This window comes from Pelophylax lessonae (assembly GCF_965119305.1).
Source record: "Pelophylax lessonae genome assembly, chromosome: 7".
NCBI lineage: Eukaryota > Metazoa > Chordata > Amphibia > Anura > Ranidae > Pelophylax > Pelophylax lessonae.
In genome coordinates, this window is record NC_138774.1 from 85,594,222 (window position 1) to 85,611,511 (window position 17,290).

General features: G+C 43.2%; 1 protein-coding gene across 1 annotated transcript in view; it reads right to left on the minus strand.

Annotated features, from left to right (window-relative positions):
• Window positions 1-4,008: 4,008 nt before the first annotated feature.
• The window catches only part of LOC309559927 (3-galactosyl-N-acetylglucosaminide 4-alpha-L-fucosyltransferase FUT3-like), a 148,825-nt gene continuing 135,543 nt past the window's right edge, over window positions 4,009-17,290 (minus strand). Inside the window, exon 2 of the mRNA XM_082263387.1 lies at window positions 4,009-5,170. Coding sequence (XP_082119513.1) covers window positions 4,072-5,163 — 1,092 coding nt within the window. The 5' untranslated portion in view covers window positions 5,164-5,170 and the 3' untranslated portion in view covers window positions 4,009-4,071. The remainder of the gene's footprint in view (window positions 5,171-17,290) is intronic.

The following is a 17,290-nucleotide window of genomic DNA, read 5'->3' on the forward strand; positions in this document are numbered from 1 at the left end:
GACAGGTAGTAGCATGACTTCCAAAGGCAGAGGCATGATGGGACTTGTAGTTCCGCAACAGCTGGAGAGCCACAGGTTGAGCACCCATGATCCAGAGTATAGACACTAATACTGGAGGTGTGTTACTGGCCAGATCACCAGGTGAAATCAGAGTGAAAAAAGCCTAAAAAAAAGAAAATGAATGAAGCCACCACATGCAACATGTTTGGTTTTGGGTTTAATAATACTTTAATGCAAACTTCTGGATTGTGACAATAGATGTCAATCAGCGTTGATCACTGTGAGAATTCAGGAGCCCTACAAGTGGATAGCACCGAATATATGACCATAAAATGATTAGTCTAATAATTGTCCATGTACATCTCAATGATCAAATATCTAGACTAAACTCCAACTTTTACAAATAAGCAAACTTCAGCTTTATGGTCAATAGCACACCCCTAAAGGCAAACATGGAGAAGTTCCTTGTAAACGTTCTATTTAGCCAAAAGTTCCTTCCTTTTTGAGGAGGCAAATACCCATGCATTTTTTAACCACTTTCAGACCGGAGGATTTGGCTGCGTAATGACCAGGCCCCTTTTTTCAACTTGGCACTGCGTGACTTTAACTGATAATTGCGTATTCATGCAATGCTGTACCCAAACTAAAAATTACGTCCTTTTTTTCCCACAAACAGAGCTTTCTTTTGGTTGTATTTGATCACCTCTGCGCTTTTTAATTTTTGCTATATTAATAAAAAAAGAGCGAACATTTTGTGAAAAAATTACATTTTCAACTTTGTCTTTTAAAAAATATCCAATATACTCAATTTTTGTCATATATTTTGGCCAAAATGTATTTAGCTACATGTCTTTGACAAAAAAAAATCTCAATAAACGTATTTTTATTGGTTTGCGCAAAAGTTATAGCGTCTACAAACTATGGTGTAAATACTGAAATTTACGCAGCTTTTACTTTCTGACTGCCTATCTCATTTCATGAAGTGCTAAAATGGCAGGACAGTACAAAACTCCCCCAAATTACCACTTTTTGGAAAGTAGACATCCTAAGGAATGTCCTGAGAGGCATGTTGAGCTCATTGAATATTTATTTTTGTTTGTCACAGGTGTTTGAAAAAATATTTTTTTTTACACAAAGTTGTCATTGAAATTATATATTGCTCACGCATGCCATGGGCATATGTGTAATTCCACCCCAAAATATTACTTGGGACAGAAACTAACTGGCTAGCGCTAACTGAAGTCACAATCACACTAATACAGAAAACCACTATATTACCTGTATATAGTGTGCAATGTGACAGGGGGGAAGGGGTTAACTGGGGGTGATCAGGGGGGATCAGGGGGTTAAATCTTTGTTGGGGGGGATGGCGGGTATCCTAAGCATAAAAGTAACGGTCACCAGCGCTAAATGATGTCGCAAGGCACACTAATACAGTAATATAGAAAACGGCTATGTACTGTATACAGTGTGCGATGTGACAGAGGGTGTAGGGGTTAACTGGGGGGGGGGTGATCGAGGGTTAAATGTGGCCTAGCTAGGTGTGTGGAAGTGTGCTTGGTGCAGTACTCATGTTTTGATCCTCTCTCTTCTCTCGATGAATCCGAAAAGGATTTTGGGAGGAGAGAGAGGGTCATTTCTGTGCCTGTGTTTACATTACACAGACACAAGTCAGTCTGTGATTAGTCAGGACCGATCAACAGGTCCAGGCTAAAAATAATTGGCCTGGACCTGATGACTGCTCGGTTCTGAACCCAATCAGACCATCAGTGGAGCCGGAACGCGTGGGAGCGTGCCCCAGGGCCCCGGGAACGAGCGCCGTACATCTACGACGCTTTGCCTGTACGAGCCAGACTGCCACAGTACATCTGCGGCGCCTGGTCGTAAAGTGGTTACCATTAAAGGAACCTGTATGTTGGCTATTTAGCAAAAACAAATAGGTTCTGTTCACTGGATACCCTTACTCATCCTCTGTTGATGCCTACCTTATCCAGGTTTCCCCACCGCCCGGTTTGCCTGCCGAAGCCCTAAGAACATATCCTTTGCTCAGAAAAGCAGCATAAGCCCCCATTCATGCTTGCGTGTTTTTCTGCTGTTTTCCCTATGCCTGACTATGTCTACACAGTATCCCATTCTTTCTATATGTGTCCACATTTGTTGCTCTCCTACACTCTTCAGTTGCTCTATGCTCTACACTCAAAAACTTAGATTTTTTTTAACGTATTCAGGCAATTTTGATCCTATAGACTTTAGTAGGAATGCCTGCAAACACACAATGCAGCCATTTTCACACGTTTTTGCATGTGTTTTACTCCTGAAGAATTCCTCTCCTCCCTTTGGAACTTCTCTGCTCCCCTTGCTCAGCCAAGGATACAATCTCCTTAATGCTTAATACACATTTAAAAATGCTTATAAAACATCTATAATACATCTAAAAATGCCAAGAATAAGCTCTTCTCAGGTGTGACTGCAGGCTAAGAAGTAGAGAGCTACAAGCTCCCTATATATTTCCTTGGGTCAGAGTGTTGCGGAAAGTTGGGGTATGTGTACTGTGGGTTTACTTTAGGTTGCTTCTGTCCTCTTCATATACTGCTATGAGTCCTCAGCTGATGAATCCAAATAGGCCTGAACAGGACTGTCCTTGATTGGATGGTCTGACCCAGCAAAAGCTCATGTATTGTGTCAGAGACTCACCTGGCGGCCATTCACTAACTTGCATGCAATGTAAAAAACAATGCAAGAAAACATTCTGGTAACTGAACACCATGCCAAGTATTGTGTCAAACAAATAGTAGCAGCCTCAACTTGCTCCGTCTTGGCAACACCCCATGCATTTTGCCCCACCCCCAGGGCTTAATAACAGGGGCAGGGGGTAACACATTGGGGGCATAGTGTAGGTGGAGCGAGCTGAGGCTGCTACTATTTTTTTTTTTTACGCAAAACTTGGCATGATGTGCAGTTACTGAAATGTTTTCTATGCATTTACAGCAGGGGTTCCAAACTTTCTAAACAAATGACCGGTTTACTGTCTTTCAGACTAAAAGGGCTAGACTGTAACCAGTGGGAGTAGAAAATGTTAGCGTCCAGTGGGAATAAGCATTGCCCTATCTTTGGTGTCAGTGGGGGGACTAGTGCTCCATTGTTGGTGTCAGTTGGGTGAATGGTGCCCCATCGTTGGTTTTAGTGGCAGGAAATGTACTCTTTTGTTGGTGTCAGTGGGTGGAATAGTGTCCCATTGTTGGCATCTGTAGAAGTAATTGTGCCCCATTGTTGGTGGCAATGGAAGGAATTGTGCCCCACCATTGGTGTGAGTTGGAGGAATTGTGCTCTTTTGATGGTGTCAGTGGTAGGAATAGTGCCCCATTTTTGATGTCAGTGACAGGAATTATGCCCCATTTCTGGTGTCAGTGGAATGGAATGGTGCCCCAAGGGCCAGATAAAGGCAAGCAGAGGGCCACATCCTGCCCCAGGGCTACAGTTTAGAAACCACTGGTATACAGTATACCATGAGTTAGGGCAGACTTGCTTCCAGTCTGTACTCTTAGTAGAACCAATCGAATAGGACCAGGGTAGTCTGAGTGGAGATCCAAAGCTGCATTTAGGTTCAACATTTACGCAGGAGTCATTTTTTTCTTGGGAGTGTTGTGTGGGCAATATTATTTCATAGCTTGAACGAAATAACAATTTTCTCTAAATACAGTAGAAAATAAATATTCACAGTAACATCAAATCTTGTTTAAAGTCCAACATTAAAACAAATCCGCTTATTTCATTTTGGAAAGAGAGATAAAGGGTTAGAACATCTGCCAGGTTTTTACCTTTGTCTGTGTCCTTAGTGGGGAGAGTCCCAGGACAAGTACTGATAGAAAATATCTCCAATGCAGATAGAGAAAACAGAAAAGAAAATAATTTTATTAGAATGAGGAAGGGTTAAATTTCATGAAATGTTATTATTCCATGGAGATCACAGGGACAGGAAGTAAGGTAACTCCCCCCAGTAGTTTGACATAAGCTTTTCCCCACTCAATCCATATCTAGCTGGAGTTAGGATTTGAAATCCAACTGTCAGAGCTATACATCCTTCAGAAACCACTTGGCTATTTGATGAATGACCTGATATTTTGGACTCTGCTTTATGACTGCACATGCTTTGCAGTAGTGATATGGCCATCCATAACCTGTCTGCACATAGTATCGAGATCTCCATTTGAAATAATTTTGGTACTTCACATCATCTTTGTCCAACTCAAGAAGATAATCGGCCAGCTCCTTTGGACTTGGAAAATCATCAACATGAATAAAAGCATCTCCCGGGACAAACCGTTCATAGTTCTTACGGGAGGTTCCCAATACAACTGGAACAGCCCATGAACCAAAGGCATTTGACCAAAGCTTCTCAGTGATATAGTCTTTATATATGGAATTCTCAAAAGCCAAATAAAATTTGTACTGAGAGATTGTGGAGTGGAAATCTTCTTTGCTCAGTGGCATGTGCTTTGCTCCATAAACATCTACTGAAATATGTTTATTTAGCTCTTCATAATAAGCAATGCGACGAACACCAGGATACCACTTGCTGACCACCCAAGATACCAGCTTGGACTTCTTGGGAATGGAGAAGTTTTGAGGCTCTTTCATTGTTTCTATTTGGCCATAAGGGATATAAATATCTGAATCTTGACGGAATGTCATAGTCATATTGAACAAGTTGTCCAACATCTCCAAGTTTGTGATAATCAGTGGAGGTTCTAAGTTAAGCCACACCCAACGCTGAAAAGAAGGTCTTGGCTGTTTAGGCAATGCATTTTTATTATGCATTATATCTGCATGATGTATAGCAACGGCATCCGCAATACGATATAGACTCCTGTCTGTTGACAGCTTGCATCCAGGAAAACCAAATTCTGTACACTTGTCTAACGCAAACTGCTCCCCCCATGGCCAATTCCAAACCAGAACAACAGTGTCTTTCGGTGTTGCCATTGGATTTGGTTTCACTGATGTCCTGTTATGGACCCCATCGTCTTGCTTATGTAAAATTTCTGGACATTCTGAATTATAACGAGCAAAGTCTAACCGGTACCAGAAGAATGAAAAGAGAAAAAAAATGACCAATAAGAGAAACAGCGTTATGTGTTGCTGATTCACTGATGCCGGTATCATCTTTCATCTGTGGAGAAATTAAAAAGCAACACATTACAAATTGTACCACTATTATTTTAAAACAATGAATCTGCTAGTTCTACTATTTTGTAACAAGGATGTTAAAGTGGATGTAAACTCAAATTGAATGACATTTTAGTTTGCTAAATTATTATGTATCATAAAAATTGCCCCCTTTTTTTTTTTTTTTTTAAGTAAAAGTTTTTGCTCTTTTTAAACCTTTGTTGCTTTTTTTTTTTTAAAATAAAAGTTTTTGCTCTTTTTAAACCTTTGTTGCTTTTCAATGTCCTTTCTCTGGAACACTATTCCACATGCTCTGTATTATTAACCAGCCCCATGAGCTCTAAAACATAACCTCAGATTCCATATATTGGCATGTAATTTTGATTCGCTAATTGTGAATGAGTGAACATGATTTTCTGTTTTATTTTGATGGGCACTGCCAGCAGATCACCTTTCTTTCATTTTAGACAGCATGCGCATCTGGGCATGGGTCTTATTCCTAATGCTTTAATGATTTCTATATATTTTTTTGTTTGTAAGACTTTATTGTGTAAAAAGGAACATCATTTTTATTTTACATTTTTTTCTATACATGTTTTATTTTATTATTATCTTTATTACTATTATAAGAAAACTGCATGAAAAATGGATCACAGGCCTAAAATTGCCCTTGAGTTTGATTCTATAGTATTTCAATTGCTTGAAATTATCAGTCTCAATGGAGGCGATTGATAGTTTCAGAGTTTAATCATGTAATCCAGTGACTAAATATTACCCATGTGCCTCCAGCTGTAAAGTAGAAAAAGTCTTGCCTAAAAAAAGAGATATGATCTATGCCATTAAGCTGGCCATACATTAGTAGATCTTCATTCAATGTTTTTAGTTTTAAAAATGTTTGATTCTTTTCTTTTTTTTTATCATTAGTGGGATCAAATCACAGTAGCAAGAAAATCTGAAGAGGCAGGATAGAACATTTTTCTCTAACAGTTAAAGAGGAAGTAAAGTTAGTGTTTTTTTTCTTCATTATGTGACACCTCCAAAACGATGCCCTCGTCTTCCCCACTGGAGGCTGCATCCATCTTCACCCATCTTCCTTCCGGGTCTGCGGACTCCGCATGTGCGCGGGAGCCGCGATTCACGGCACAGGGCTCTGAAGAGATGGCACGAGTGGCCGTTCCTTCAGAGCTCATGCAACTATAACGTCAACGGCGCACTATACACTAAATATCTCCTAAACGGTGCAAGGCTTACCTATAGGTACAAGTCAGAGATAAGGGTTTACAACCACTTTAATGTGGTTTTTGTTTGGAAAAGGCCATTCATTCTCAAATTGAATGTTACAATAAACACAATTTTTATGCATTTTCAAACAACATTCATCAAGTCTGTATGTACTGGGAATTTTCTTTAGACTTTTCATAAAAATGTTTGTTTGAAAATCTTATAGTATTTGGCAAGCTCAAGCTTTTCCTTCATGAAATTTTTCTATGCCCCTCTGTCAGGAGTGCCTAGCGCTCCTGTTCCTCATTCCAGCATTCAGGGATTGGTTGTGGCATTCTCCTTGTCTGTCTGTCCACCATTGATTGTGGCCAGTCTCTGGGTGGAGACCAGACCTGATTTAAGCCAGCCAAACCTTTAGTATCATGCTTGTGACAAAGTGTGATTAAAGCGCCCCCTCCAAAAAATAAAAGTCAGCAGCTACACATACTGTAGCTGGTGACTTTTAGTATTAGCACACTTAACCTGTCCTGGAGTCCAGCGATGTCAGCACCGCAGCCGATGTGTCCATCGGCTGTCGGGTGCTGCCGCCGCCATTGCCGGTAAGGGAACCCAGCAGTGAAGCCTTGCGGCTTCACGGGAGGGTCCCTACTGCGCATGCGTGAAGCGCACTGCGCATTCCTATTGGCTCAGCGGCACGGGAAGGAGGAGTGGGCCAAACTTCGGAGGGACGGCGCCGCGGCATTGTATCCTGGAAGTGGTGAAGGGTACCTGTCAAAAACAGGTACCCCTTCCCCCTCCCCCCTGAAAGGTGCCAAATGTGGCACCGGAGGGGGGGGGGAAGCAAAAGAGTGGTAGTTCCACTTTTGGGTGGAACTCCGCTTTAAGTGTGTAATATCTGATCAAGCTCCCTGTCTGACTGCCCTGCTCTACTAGATTGGATTTCCCTGTTTATTGGACTGGATAACCTCCATTCTCTGAACTCCGCCTGCCTTTTACCTGGACTGTTCTTGAACCACCCTGCATGTCTGCTAACTGCAAGTACCTGTTTGCTTTGCTCAGTTCGTGCCTGCCCTGGTATATTGACCAGGCACTATAGCATTGTGTATAAGTCCTGGGGGCAACCAAGTACTGGTAGGCTTGCTTGCCTTATGGTAAAGGGGCTGCTATAGTTGAAGAACACAGTAGCCAGCTATAGTGTCTGACCACCTTTGTTTGGGGTGAGCGTGAAACCCTCTCTGATATAGTTTCACTTTGTTACAGGAGCCTGACTTTCCCTGACTTCATGCCACTGGCCATTCCACAGTTCATTGAAAGTGCCTCAATGATCAGTAAAAGCACATTTTCTGGATATACTGAGATGGCAGTTGGTGGAATTTAGCCATCAAGTCGGGGAAAGTCAGGTCTTAGTAACAAAGAAATCCGAGAGGGGCACAGAAGAAGCTTTCCGTGCTAATAAAGGTAAAAACATGCATCTTACTGTGTGAGGACATTTTCAAAAGAAAAAAAAAACAAAAAACGTACAATACACTTACTAAAAGGTATTTGTTTAACTGGAAACTTCAGCAAACTTAATAGGCATCCTGTTTTAACACAACTTTACATTCCGTAAATTCTTTGTTAGTAAAACAAATATATCCCTATTATGAGCATTTATGAAAAAAATGTCTAATCCTCCAAATGCTTAAAAAATAACAGGTTATACCTGCAGACTTCTTTAGGCATTTCAGGTGAACAATGTGACTAAGATAATAATAGATGGTCAAGGCCTAGTCTCCTCCCTTAAATAAATACACACTAAATAAATATACCCTACATACCTTTAGGCTCATTGCACACTGCCACGATTTGGGACCCCAAAGCACATGACATCTGAAATACTATGTTAGTCAATGAGAGTTGTCTTAATTAGCACTTCTGATGTCACTGCGACTTTAGAAAAGGTTCCTGTACTACTTTGATCCAACTTTGACATGACCTCAATGCCACAGAGTGTGAAAATCCTTTCAAAGTCACATCAAAGTCCGACTCCAATGTTGTACTGAAAATTGCGCGAGTCTGCTTAGTGTGAACCGAGCCTTAGTTGATGATCAAGCAATGTTTTACTAAATAATTATTTAAAGAGGTTGTAAACCCCAAAAAATTTTTTTTTTTCTTTTTGCAACCTGAAAGAGAAACACATAATGAGCTAATATGCACCGCATACTAGCTCATTATGAAATACTTACCTTAGAACGAGCCCCCGCCGTGCCGTCCGCTTACCTGTATGATGGGCGACATGTCCAGTCGCCCGTCTTCCGGGATTGCGGCATCCGACCATCTGATTGGCCGGAGCTGCGGTGACGTTACTCCCGCGCAGGAGCCGACGGTCATGACACGGGGCTCTGAAGAAATGGCACCAGCGGCCAGTGGTGTATTTTGGTTTTGTGCTGCCCTAGGCAAGACTAAAATTGGGCGCCCCCCCCCCCCTCCTATGTAAATTTTCCCCACTCCTTTTGTGACTCCCTCCAAAATTGAAGGACTACAAGTCCCAGCATGAACCCCTGAGAGCTCACGAGAGGGGGTGGGAGAGAGAGAGGGGGCTGGGTAAGGGGGAGAGAGAGGGAGGGTGGGTGAGGGAGGGAGAGAAAGAGTGGGGGTTGAGAGAGAGAGAAGGGATGAGGGAGTGGGGGGATGAGAGAGAGAGGGTGGATGAGAGAGAGGGGGGGTGAGAGAGGGAGAGACAGAGGGGGGGGGGTGAGAGAGAGAGAGAGGGGGGTAGAGAGAGAGAGAGAGAGAGAGAGGGAGAGAGAGAGAGGGGGGGTGAGAGGGGGGATGAGAGAGAGGGGGGATGAGAGAAAGAGAGAGAGGGGGATGATAGAAAAATAGAGAGGGGGTGAGGGAGAGGGGGGAGAGAAAGAAGGGGGTGAGAGAGGGGAGAGAGAGAGGGGGTGAGTGAGAGAGAGGGGGGTGAGTGAGAGAGGCGGCTCTAGCAACCAGTGGCCAATAGAGTCTCAGGTGGAGGGGGGTGGCTTTTTTGCTGCCCCCCCTGCAATCTGCCGCCCTAGGCCCGGGCCTTGTTGGCCTAGGCCAAAATACAGCACTGCCAGCGGCCGTTCCTTCAGAGTGCATGCGCCAGTGACGTCACTGGCTGCATATAAGGCAAATATCTCCTAAACGGTACATGTTTAGGAGATATTTACAGTACCTATAGGTAAGCCTATGATAAGGCTTTCCTATAGGTACAAGTTACAGAGGAGGGTTTACTTCTTCTTTAACCACTTCCCGACCACCCACCACCTTTTTACTGCGGCAGGGTGGATCTCCTGCGCAAACCGATGTAGACCTACGTTGGTCGCACGCGGGAAGCTAGGGGGCGAGCACACCGGCGCACTCACGCCCCAACTCGGCAACAGGGAAGCTGATTCATGGGCCAGGCGGCTCTGATTGCCACCTGACACCCACGATCGTTCCCCACTGAGAGAGGAGAATGGTCGGCTGTTGTAAACACAGCTGACTGTTCTGCTCCCTGAAATGATCACAGAGCTCATGTGATGCTTCTATATAGGATCACATGTCTCTATGGTCATTTCACAAGCCACGTCCCCCCCCCCCCCCCACAGTTAGAATCACTTCCCTAGGCTCACATTTAACCGCTTGATCACCCACAATGTTAACCCCTTCCCTGCCAGTGTCATTATTACAGTAACAGTGCATATTTTTAGCACGGATTACTGTATTAATGTCACTGGTATCCCCCAAAATGTCAAAAATGTCAGTTAGGGGTACGATCTGTCCACCGCAATGTTGCAGTCCCGAAAAAAATCGCAGATCGCCGCCACTACTAGTAAAAAAACAAAAACCAAATAAAAATTACATAAATCTTTTGCGTAGATAGTAAACGCGATAACTTTTGTGCAAACCAATCAAAACAAGCTTGTTGCAATTTTTTTAACCAAAAATATGTAGCAGAAATCAAATTGGCCTAAAATGTTAAAAAATTTTGATTTTTTGAATTTTTTCGGAATGTCATATAGCAGAATGTGAAAAATATAGTTTTTTTTTTTTTTTTTTCAGAATTGTCGCTCTTTTTTTGTTTATAGCGCAAAAAATAAAAATCGCCCAGGTAATCAAATAGCACCAAAGGAAAGCTCTATTTGTGGGAAAAGAAGGACGTCAATTTTATTTGGGTACAGCGTCGCATGATTGTGCAATTGTCCGTTAAAGTAACGCAGTGCCGAATCGCAAAATAGGACCTGGTCATTAAGGGGGCAAATCCTTCCGGTCTTAAAGAGGTTAAATTGATCAAACAATAAATATATACAGTATAAATAAACATACAAGCAAAACCTTAATAATGACCAAGACCTGACAAAGGCTTGGGTTTTTAAAGTGAATTGATCGCCTTTGGATGGCTAAATCACTGTCTCATAATTATTTGTCAAGTTTTTGGTCATAAAATATAGTTTTCCCCTTTTTTTTTTTTTAGCCTCTTTTAGATCTCTTTGCCTCCAAATTCTATCAACCATGTTACAGTTTTACCTGGGTGAATGCAGCAGAACATGTAGGCACACTGTTCGATGTCTTGGCTCCTTGTAACAGAACTTAGGTGCACACAGGAAAGGGTGACCACTCCTTAACTGAAAAGACATGCCCGGCGCTAGGAGGAACAAACTAAGTAGAGGGCATACATGACTGGGTAGAAGGGGAACCGAGCTGTAGGGGTTAAGTGGTAAATAGGAGGTGGTCAGTGCTTGACCCTTACCTTATTAGTCAGTGGTACGGGGTGATGGGGTGGAGCCGTAGAAGTATAGCTGCAAGGTAGGAGGGGTTTTGGGCATTCTTTGAGGAGAAATCGTGGAAGAAAGTCCCTCCCTCCCGCCCTCTTTGCTAATGAGGAACTCCGATTGTTGCGGTATCTCAGTTTCTTCTCTGCTTTAAGTGTTGTGGCGGTTTGGGGTCCTTGACAGGGGGTCTAAAAGCTTTTTTGGGAAAAATGGTGGGGACCCATCCGAGGTATGGCGTCCTCTAATTGGTACAGGTGGGTGTCTGAGGTCGGCTGCGTTAGTCCCTGAGGCGGTGCTTAGCGGCTGTGGGCGTGACTAGGCCAAATGGTGACACAGACACAAAAGTTGGTGGTAATATGGTACTGTCAAGGACCTGCAACCAAGTTTAAACTGGATTATTGTTATGTTTGTTAATAAGATTTGTTGTTTAATAAAAGGCCATTTTAACTCCAAGTATGAGCAGCGTGATTATTTAATAGGGTGGGATGGTTTGGAAGTTAGAGTGGGAACAGTTGGTTTATAATATGTTTAGGGCAACAGGGGAGCTCTGACCTACCCGGGTCATGAAACCTGTCACTTTATGACAGGGGTCAGCACAGGAGATGACCAAATATATGTAGCTGCACAGAGAAAACTAGGACCAAACAATGTATAATGAAGTAAATTTTTTAAGATTTACAACCCCCCCCCCCCCCATGACCAGGCCATTTTTTTGCAATACGTCACTGCGTTACTTTAACTGACATGCGTGGTCATGCGACAATGTATCCATATGAAATTGTTGTCCTTTTTTTCCCACAAATAGCTTTCTTTTGGTGGAATTTGATCACCTCTGCGTTTTTATTTTTTTGCGCTATAAACAAAAAAAGACCAAGGATCACATGCGCTCTGTGATCATTTCAGAGAGAACAATGGTCTGCTGTGTTTACAACAGCAGACCGTCCTTCTCTCTCAGCAGGGAGCAATCGCAGGTGCGCGGCGGCAATCGGCGCTGCTGGTCCCCTGGATCGGCATCCCCGCTGCCTAGCGGGGGCAGCGCATGTTGCCGGCGATGAGTGCCTACCTCCAAGAGTGCTCCCGCGAATTTCCAGGCAGGTACGCTGATTCGCGCAGCTGAGCCAGCCTGCCGCAGTGTATATGCAGCGGAAGGTCGGCACGTGGCTAAAATGTGTGATTACGCTGCCTCAATACTTTTGGTAAGATGATAACTGAAAAGTGACAATAAGCTACTATAAATGTAAACATGTCAAATAGATAAAGTGCCAGTGCAAAATAAATCCTTAAACAAATCTATGAATAAATAATGCAAAAAAAAGTCCCAATAGAATAAAATACAAATAAAATTGTGCAATACAGAAAGTCTCTAAAATCTCAATAAGCGTTTATTGACTGGTTTGCGCAAAAGATATATCTACAAACTATGGGATATTTTTACTTATTTTTAATTTTTTCACCAGTAATGGTGGCGATCAGGGACTTATAGCAGGACTACATTATTGCGGCGGACATTCTAACTCGAACAGACATTTTTGACACGTTTTCGGGACCAGTGACAGTAATACAGTGATCAGTGCTAAAAAATTTGCACTGTCACTGTACTAATGACACTGGCTAGGAAGGGGTTAACTCCAAAGTTTAAAAATTCTCCTGCCCTCAAGTGGTGTGTGATAAGGGAAAGATAAGTGTTCAGTTCGGTCTTTTCTTGGTATCACTTTTGGTCTTGCTGCCCCCTCAGAACAAAGGGTATCCAAAACACACTAAAAAACAATAAGAGAAGGCCGCACCGACCTTGTGCATTACCACTAAAAAAGGTTTGTTAAAATGTTAAAATGATGTACATTATACTCACAAAACAATTGTAGATAGCACACATGTAAACAAGCACACATGTAAACAAGATCAAACAAAGGATCTCCAAGGTAGCCAAGGCACTGCACGGTGCTGGATAGCATGCTGATGTCTGCACGAATCTGCTAAGGCTGATGCGTTTCGAGGGCGAACCCTCTTCTTCAGAGCCAAAAAGTGCTCGCCCTCGAGGGATCGCCCTTGAAACGCATCAGCCTTAGTAGATTCGTGTAGACATCAGCACGCTACACGCTATCTAGCACCGTGCAGTGCCTTGGCTACCTTGGAGATCCTTTGTTTGATTGTGTTTACATGTGTGCTATTTACAATTGTTTTGTGAGTATAATGTACATCATTTTAAAATTTTAATAAACCTTTTTAGTGGTAATGCACTAGGTCGGTGCACCCTTCTCTTGTTGTTTTTTGGGAAGGAGTTAACATCAGTGGCGATCAAAGGGTTAAATGTGTGCCTAGCCTGTGTTTTAGTACAGTGTAGATGGGGCTTTTACTAGGGGGAAGACATAGATCCATTTCCCTGCTTTGCAGAGACACAGGATCCATGCCTTTCCATCTGTCAGAACAGCGATCTGCCTTGTTTACATAAGCAGACCACCGTTCTGCCTCTACCACAATGCTGGGCTCCCGCTGTGTGTGATCATGATTTTAATGGACCATCCCATGTATTATTTGTAATAATTGCCTGTTTAGCGTGGCTGGAGGAATCTATTACATTTCTCTTGCTCAGCCCACTTTACATGTATGACTAGCTTAAACCTAATTGATGAAACAAATATATAATGGTGCTAGAGGGATGTACCACAAACATAAAGTCAACATGACATCATGGTGTAATAAAGCTTCTCTTCCCCACAGTATTGGTGTCCATTTCTCTCCAGCACTCTCCTGACCACAGTACTCACAATTAATCTCCTTAGGGTGACTCCTCAATGTTCGTGTAGCAGATAATGTCCTCATTGGAATTGTTTGAATCTCTTTGTTTTCGTTTAGGACATCCTGCATCTCTTTTTTTGGGAAGCGCAACAGTAGTCTTCATTAGCTTCTTAACTGATCATCACAAATCTTCCTACACGTTTCATATTTACCCCAATAACTGTCTGTAACATGCTTTCATCTGCTACCCAGGTACTCGCCTGAACGGTCACTCTAGTTGTCATACATGTGGCAAACTGTTCACCAAGTAAAATCTTCAACATCCAAATAACAACACATAAAAATTAGTTTGATAAAAAGAAACAACATTATCAGCTTGTAAACCCCTGTTGCTCTAAAGTTCTGTGATATAGACTCTTACCGTTTTCAAAATCACTTTGATCACAAGCCACATCCTAAATGAGTAATGGTAAATTGAATCTATATAATTTGTTCACTCCGTAACCCCCCCCCATTACTCCATAAGCTCAAAATTAGTGTTAAAAATGCACGTACCAAGCAAAAAACAAAATCTAAATTCTATATGGTTGGGAGCACCAGTTTTAATAAAGTAAAAGTTATAATTCAAGAAGGAACTTTAGTCAAAAAAATGAAGTCCTGCTAGATCACTTCAGGCTGGCCCCTTTTTCAGGTAAAGCGATAAAAAACATTAAAAATAAGTGCCTATACTGTGTAAAATCCAGGAATATGCTATTTCGCCCTTCTCTGCACATGCTCAGTTGCTCCCAATTTTAGTGAAAACAGGAACAGAGGGGCGCCAGACTAAGTGCAGTATTAAAATCAACAGTTTAATAAAAGCAAAACAAATGGCAACTCACAAGATACAGTAGATGAGAAATATAGGCTCAATTATTATGGTCAGTTTCAGGGCATCTAAGAGCTGGCTGTGTCACTAAAAAAATGACCTGGGGGTAAAACCTTCCGGGGCTGAAGTGGTTCATGCCTGGGGGTACCCTTAACCTATCTGTAAAATGACGCATCTGTAAAATGTATAAAACCTACTACAGCAAAACTGATATTACAAAGAAAAAAAAAAACATGGTACCACATTCAACATCAAGCTATTATATAGGAACTGTGATAGTATGAGGCCTTGCCACTAGTGATGGACGAACATCGACCAGGGCGGTTCGCGAACGTTATCGGTAAACTTTCTCAAATGTTCGCGAACTGCAAGTTAGTGGCGGGCCCCATTGACTTTAATGGCAGGTGAACTTTAAAAACCTTCAGGTCATATTTGCAACCACAAAATACTGTGACAGCAAAGAACATTGTATTCTGTGGCTGGAGGTACATTAGGCATTCACAGGATACATAAGTAAGTGTCGCCCATTCCAGGCCGCAAAAATTAGCCCACATGCGTTTACCTGACATCAAAGAACGTTGTATTCTGTGGCTGAAGGTACATTAGGCATTCACAGGATACAAAAGTAAGTGTCGCCCGCCCATTTCAGGCCCCAAAAATTAGCCCACATGCATTTACCTGACAGCAAAGAACATTGTATTCTGTGGCTGGAGGTACATTAGGCATTCACAGGATACATAAGTAAGTGTCGCCCATTCTAGGCCCCAAAAATTAGCCCACATGCATTTACCTGACAGCAAAGAACATTGTATTCTGTGGCTGGAGGTACATTAGGCATTCACAGGACACATAAGTAAGTGTCGCCCATTCCAGGCCCCAAAAATTAGCCCACATACGTTTACCTGACAGCTAAGAACGTTGTATTCTGTGGCTGAAGGTACATTATGCATTGACAGGTTAAATAATTGTCGGCAATGAAAGGCCCCAGAAATTAGGCATTCAATGGACATAAAATGCCTTTTATGCCGCTGTATTTACCGAAGACAAGGACCTGTTATGGGTAGATGGCGGTCTGGTGGATATTTGTGGCCTGTCAGGAATTTTAATCAAACATGGTCTACTGGTCACATGTGTTGAATTCCTCTTAGATCCATGCCTCATTCATTTTTATAAATGTGAGGTAGTCAACACTGTCATGAGCTAGGCGAGTGCGCTGATCGGTCACGATCCCCCCGCTGCGCTGAACGCCCTTTTGGACAGGAAACTGGGGGGCAAGCCAACAGTTCCATTGCAAATTGTGAAAGCTATGGCCAGAGGTCAAGCCTGCCCACCCAGTAGTCCAGTGGTTCATCACTCCTCAGAGCGTCCACATCGGCCGTTAACCCAATGTAGTGGGACACCTGTCTGTCTAGGCGTACCCTGATGCTGGATCTGGAGTACAGCTGTCGATGGGTCAGCTGAAAGAATGATCAGATACATCTTTAAAACGCCCTCTTCTTGCAGGAGCTGATGGATTAGTACCCGCAACTGTTTCTCTGTGAGTGGAAATTCCTCTGCCAGCGCACGCAAAAGAAGAATGCAGCATTTCTCGAAGCAAGGCCTGGAAGTGCTGCATTCTGACCGCCCTCTGTGATGGTGGTAACATTTCTGCCATTTTTTGTTTGTACCGGGGGTCTAAGTACGTTGCCAACCAGTACTGGTCCTTGCCCTTTATGCTTTTTATACGGGGGTTCCCCTTAAAACACTGGAGCATGAAGGCACCCATTTGCACTAAACTGGAAGCAGTGTAGTGGCCTGGCTCCTGCTCATCATCTAGGATAATGTCGTCCTTGTTCTCCTCCCCCCATCCACGGACAACACCAGGGATCCCAGAAAGGTTTAAAGCATGCTCTTCTTCCTCCTCCTCATCCGCCCCGGCACCATCCTCCTCTGACTCCTCTTCAGACTCCTGTTGTTGACTTGTCTCAGATGGAGTAGCACCCCCTGGGAATTCATCCAACATTGCGACTTCCTCATCTTCCTGCTCCTCGACGGCTTGATCAATGACACAACGCAATGCAAGCTCCAGAAAGAAGTCGTAAGGAACGATGTCACTGATGGCACCCTGGCCGCGACTGACCAGTTTGGTGATCTCATCAAATGGCCGCAGAAGTCTGCATGCGTCGTGCATGAGCAGCCACTGTCGCAGTGAAAAAAACCCAAGCTCCCCAGAACCTGTCCTGCCGCAGAGTTCGTACAGGTAGTCGTTAACTGCATGTTTCTGCTGGAGCAGCCTATCAAGCATATACAAGGTTGAGTTCCATCGCATCGGGCAGTCACAAATAAGATGCCTGACGGGCAGGTTGTGTTGCCGCTGAATGTCAGCAAGGCGAGCCATGGCTGTAAGATCTTCTGAAATTTTCCTGGCCTGCCGCAAGACTTCCTGGACCCCAGAGTATTTGGCAACGAATCGCTGCACGACCAAGTTCAGGACGTGTGCCATGCATGGCAAGTGTGTAATTTTGCCCTGTTTCAGCACACTCAGCAGATTGGCACCGTT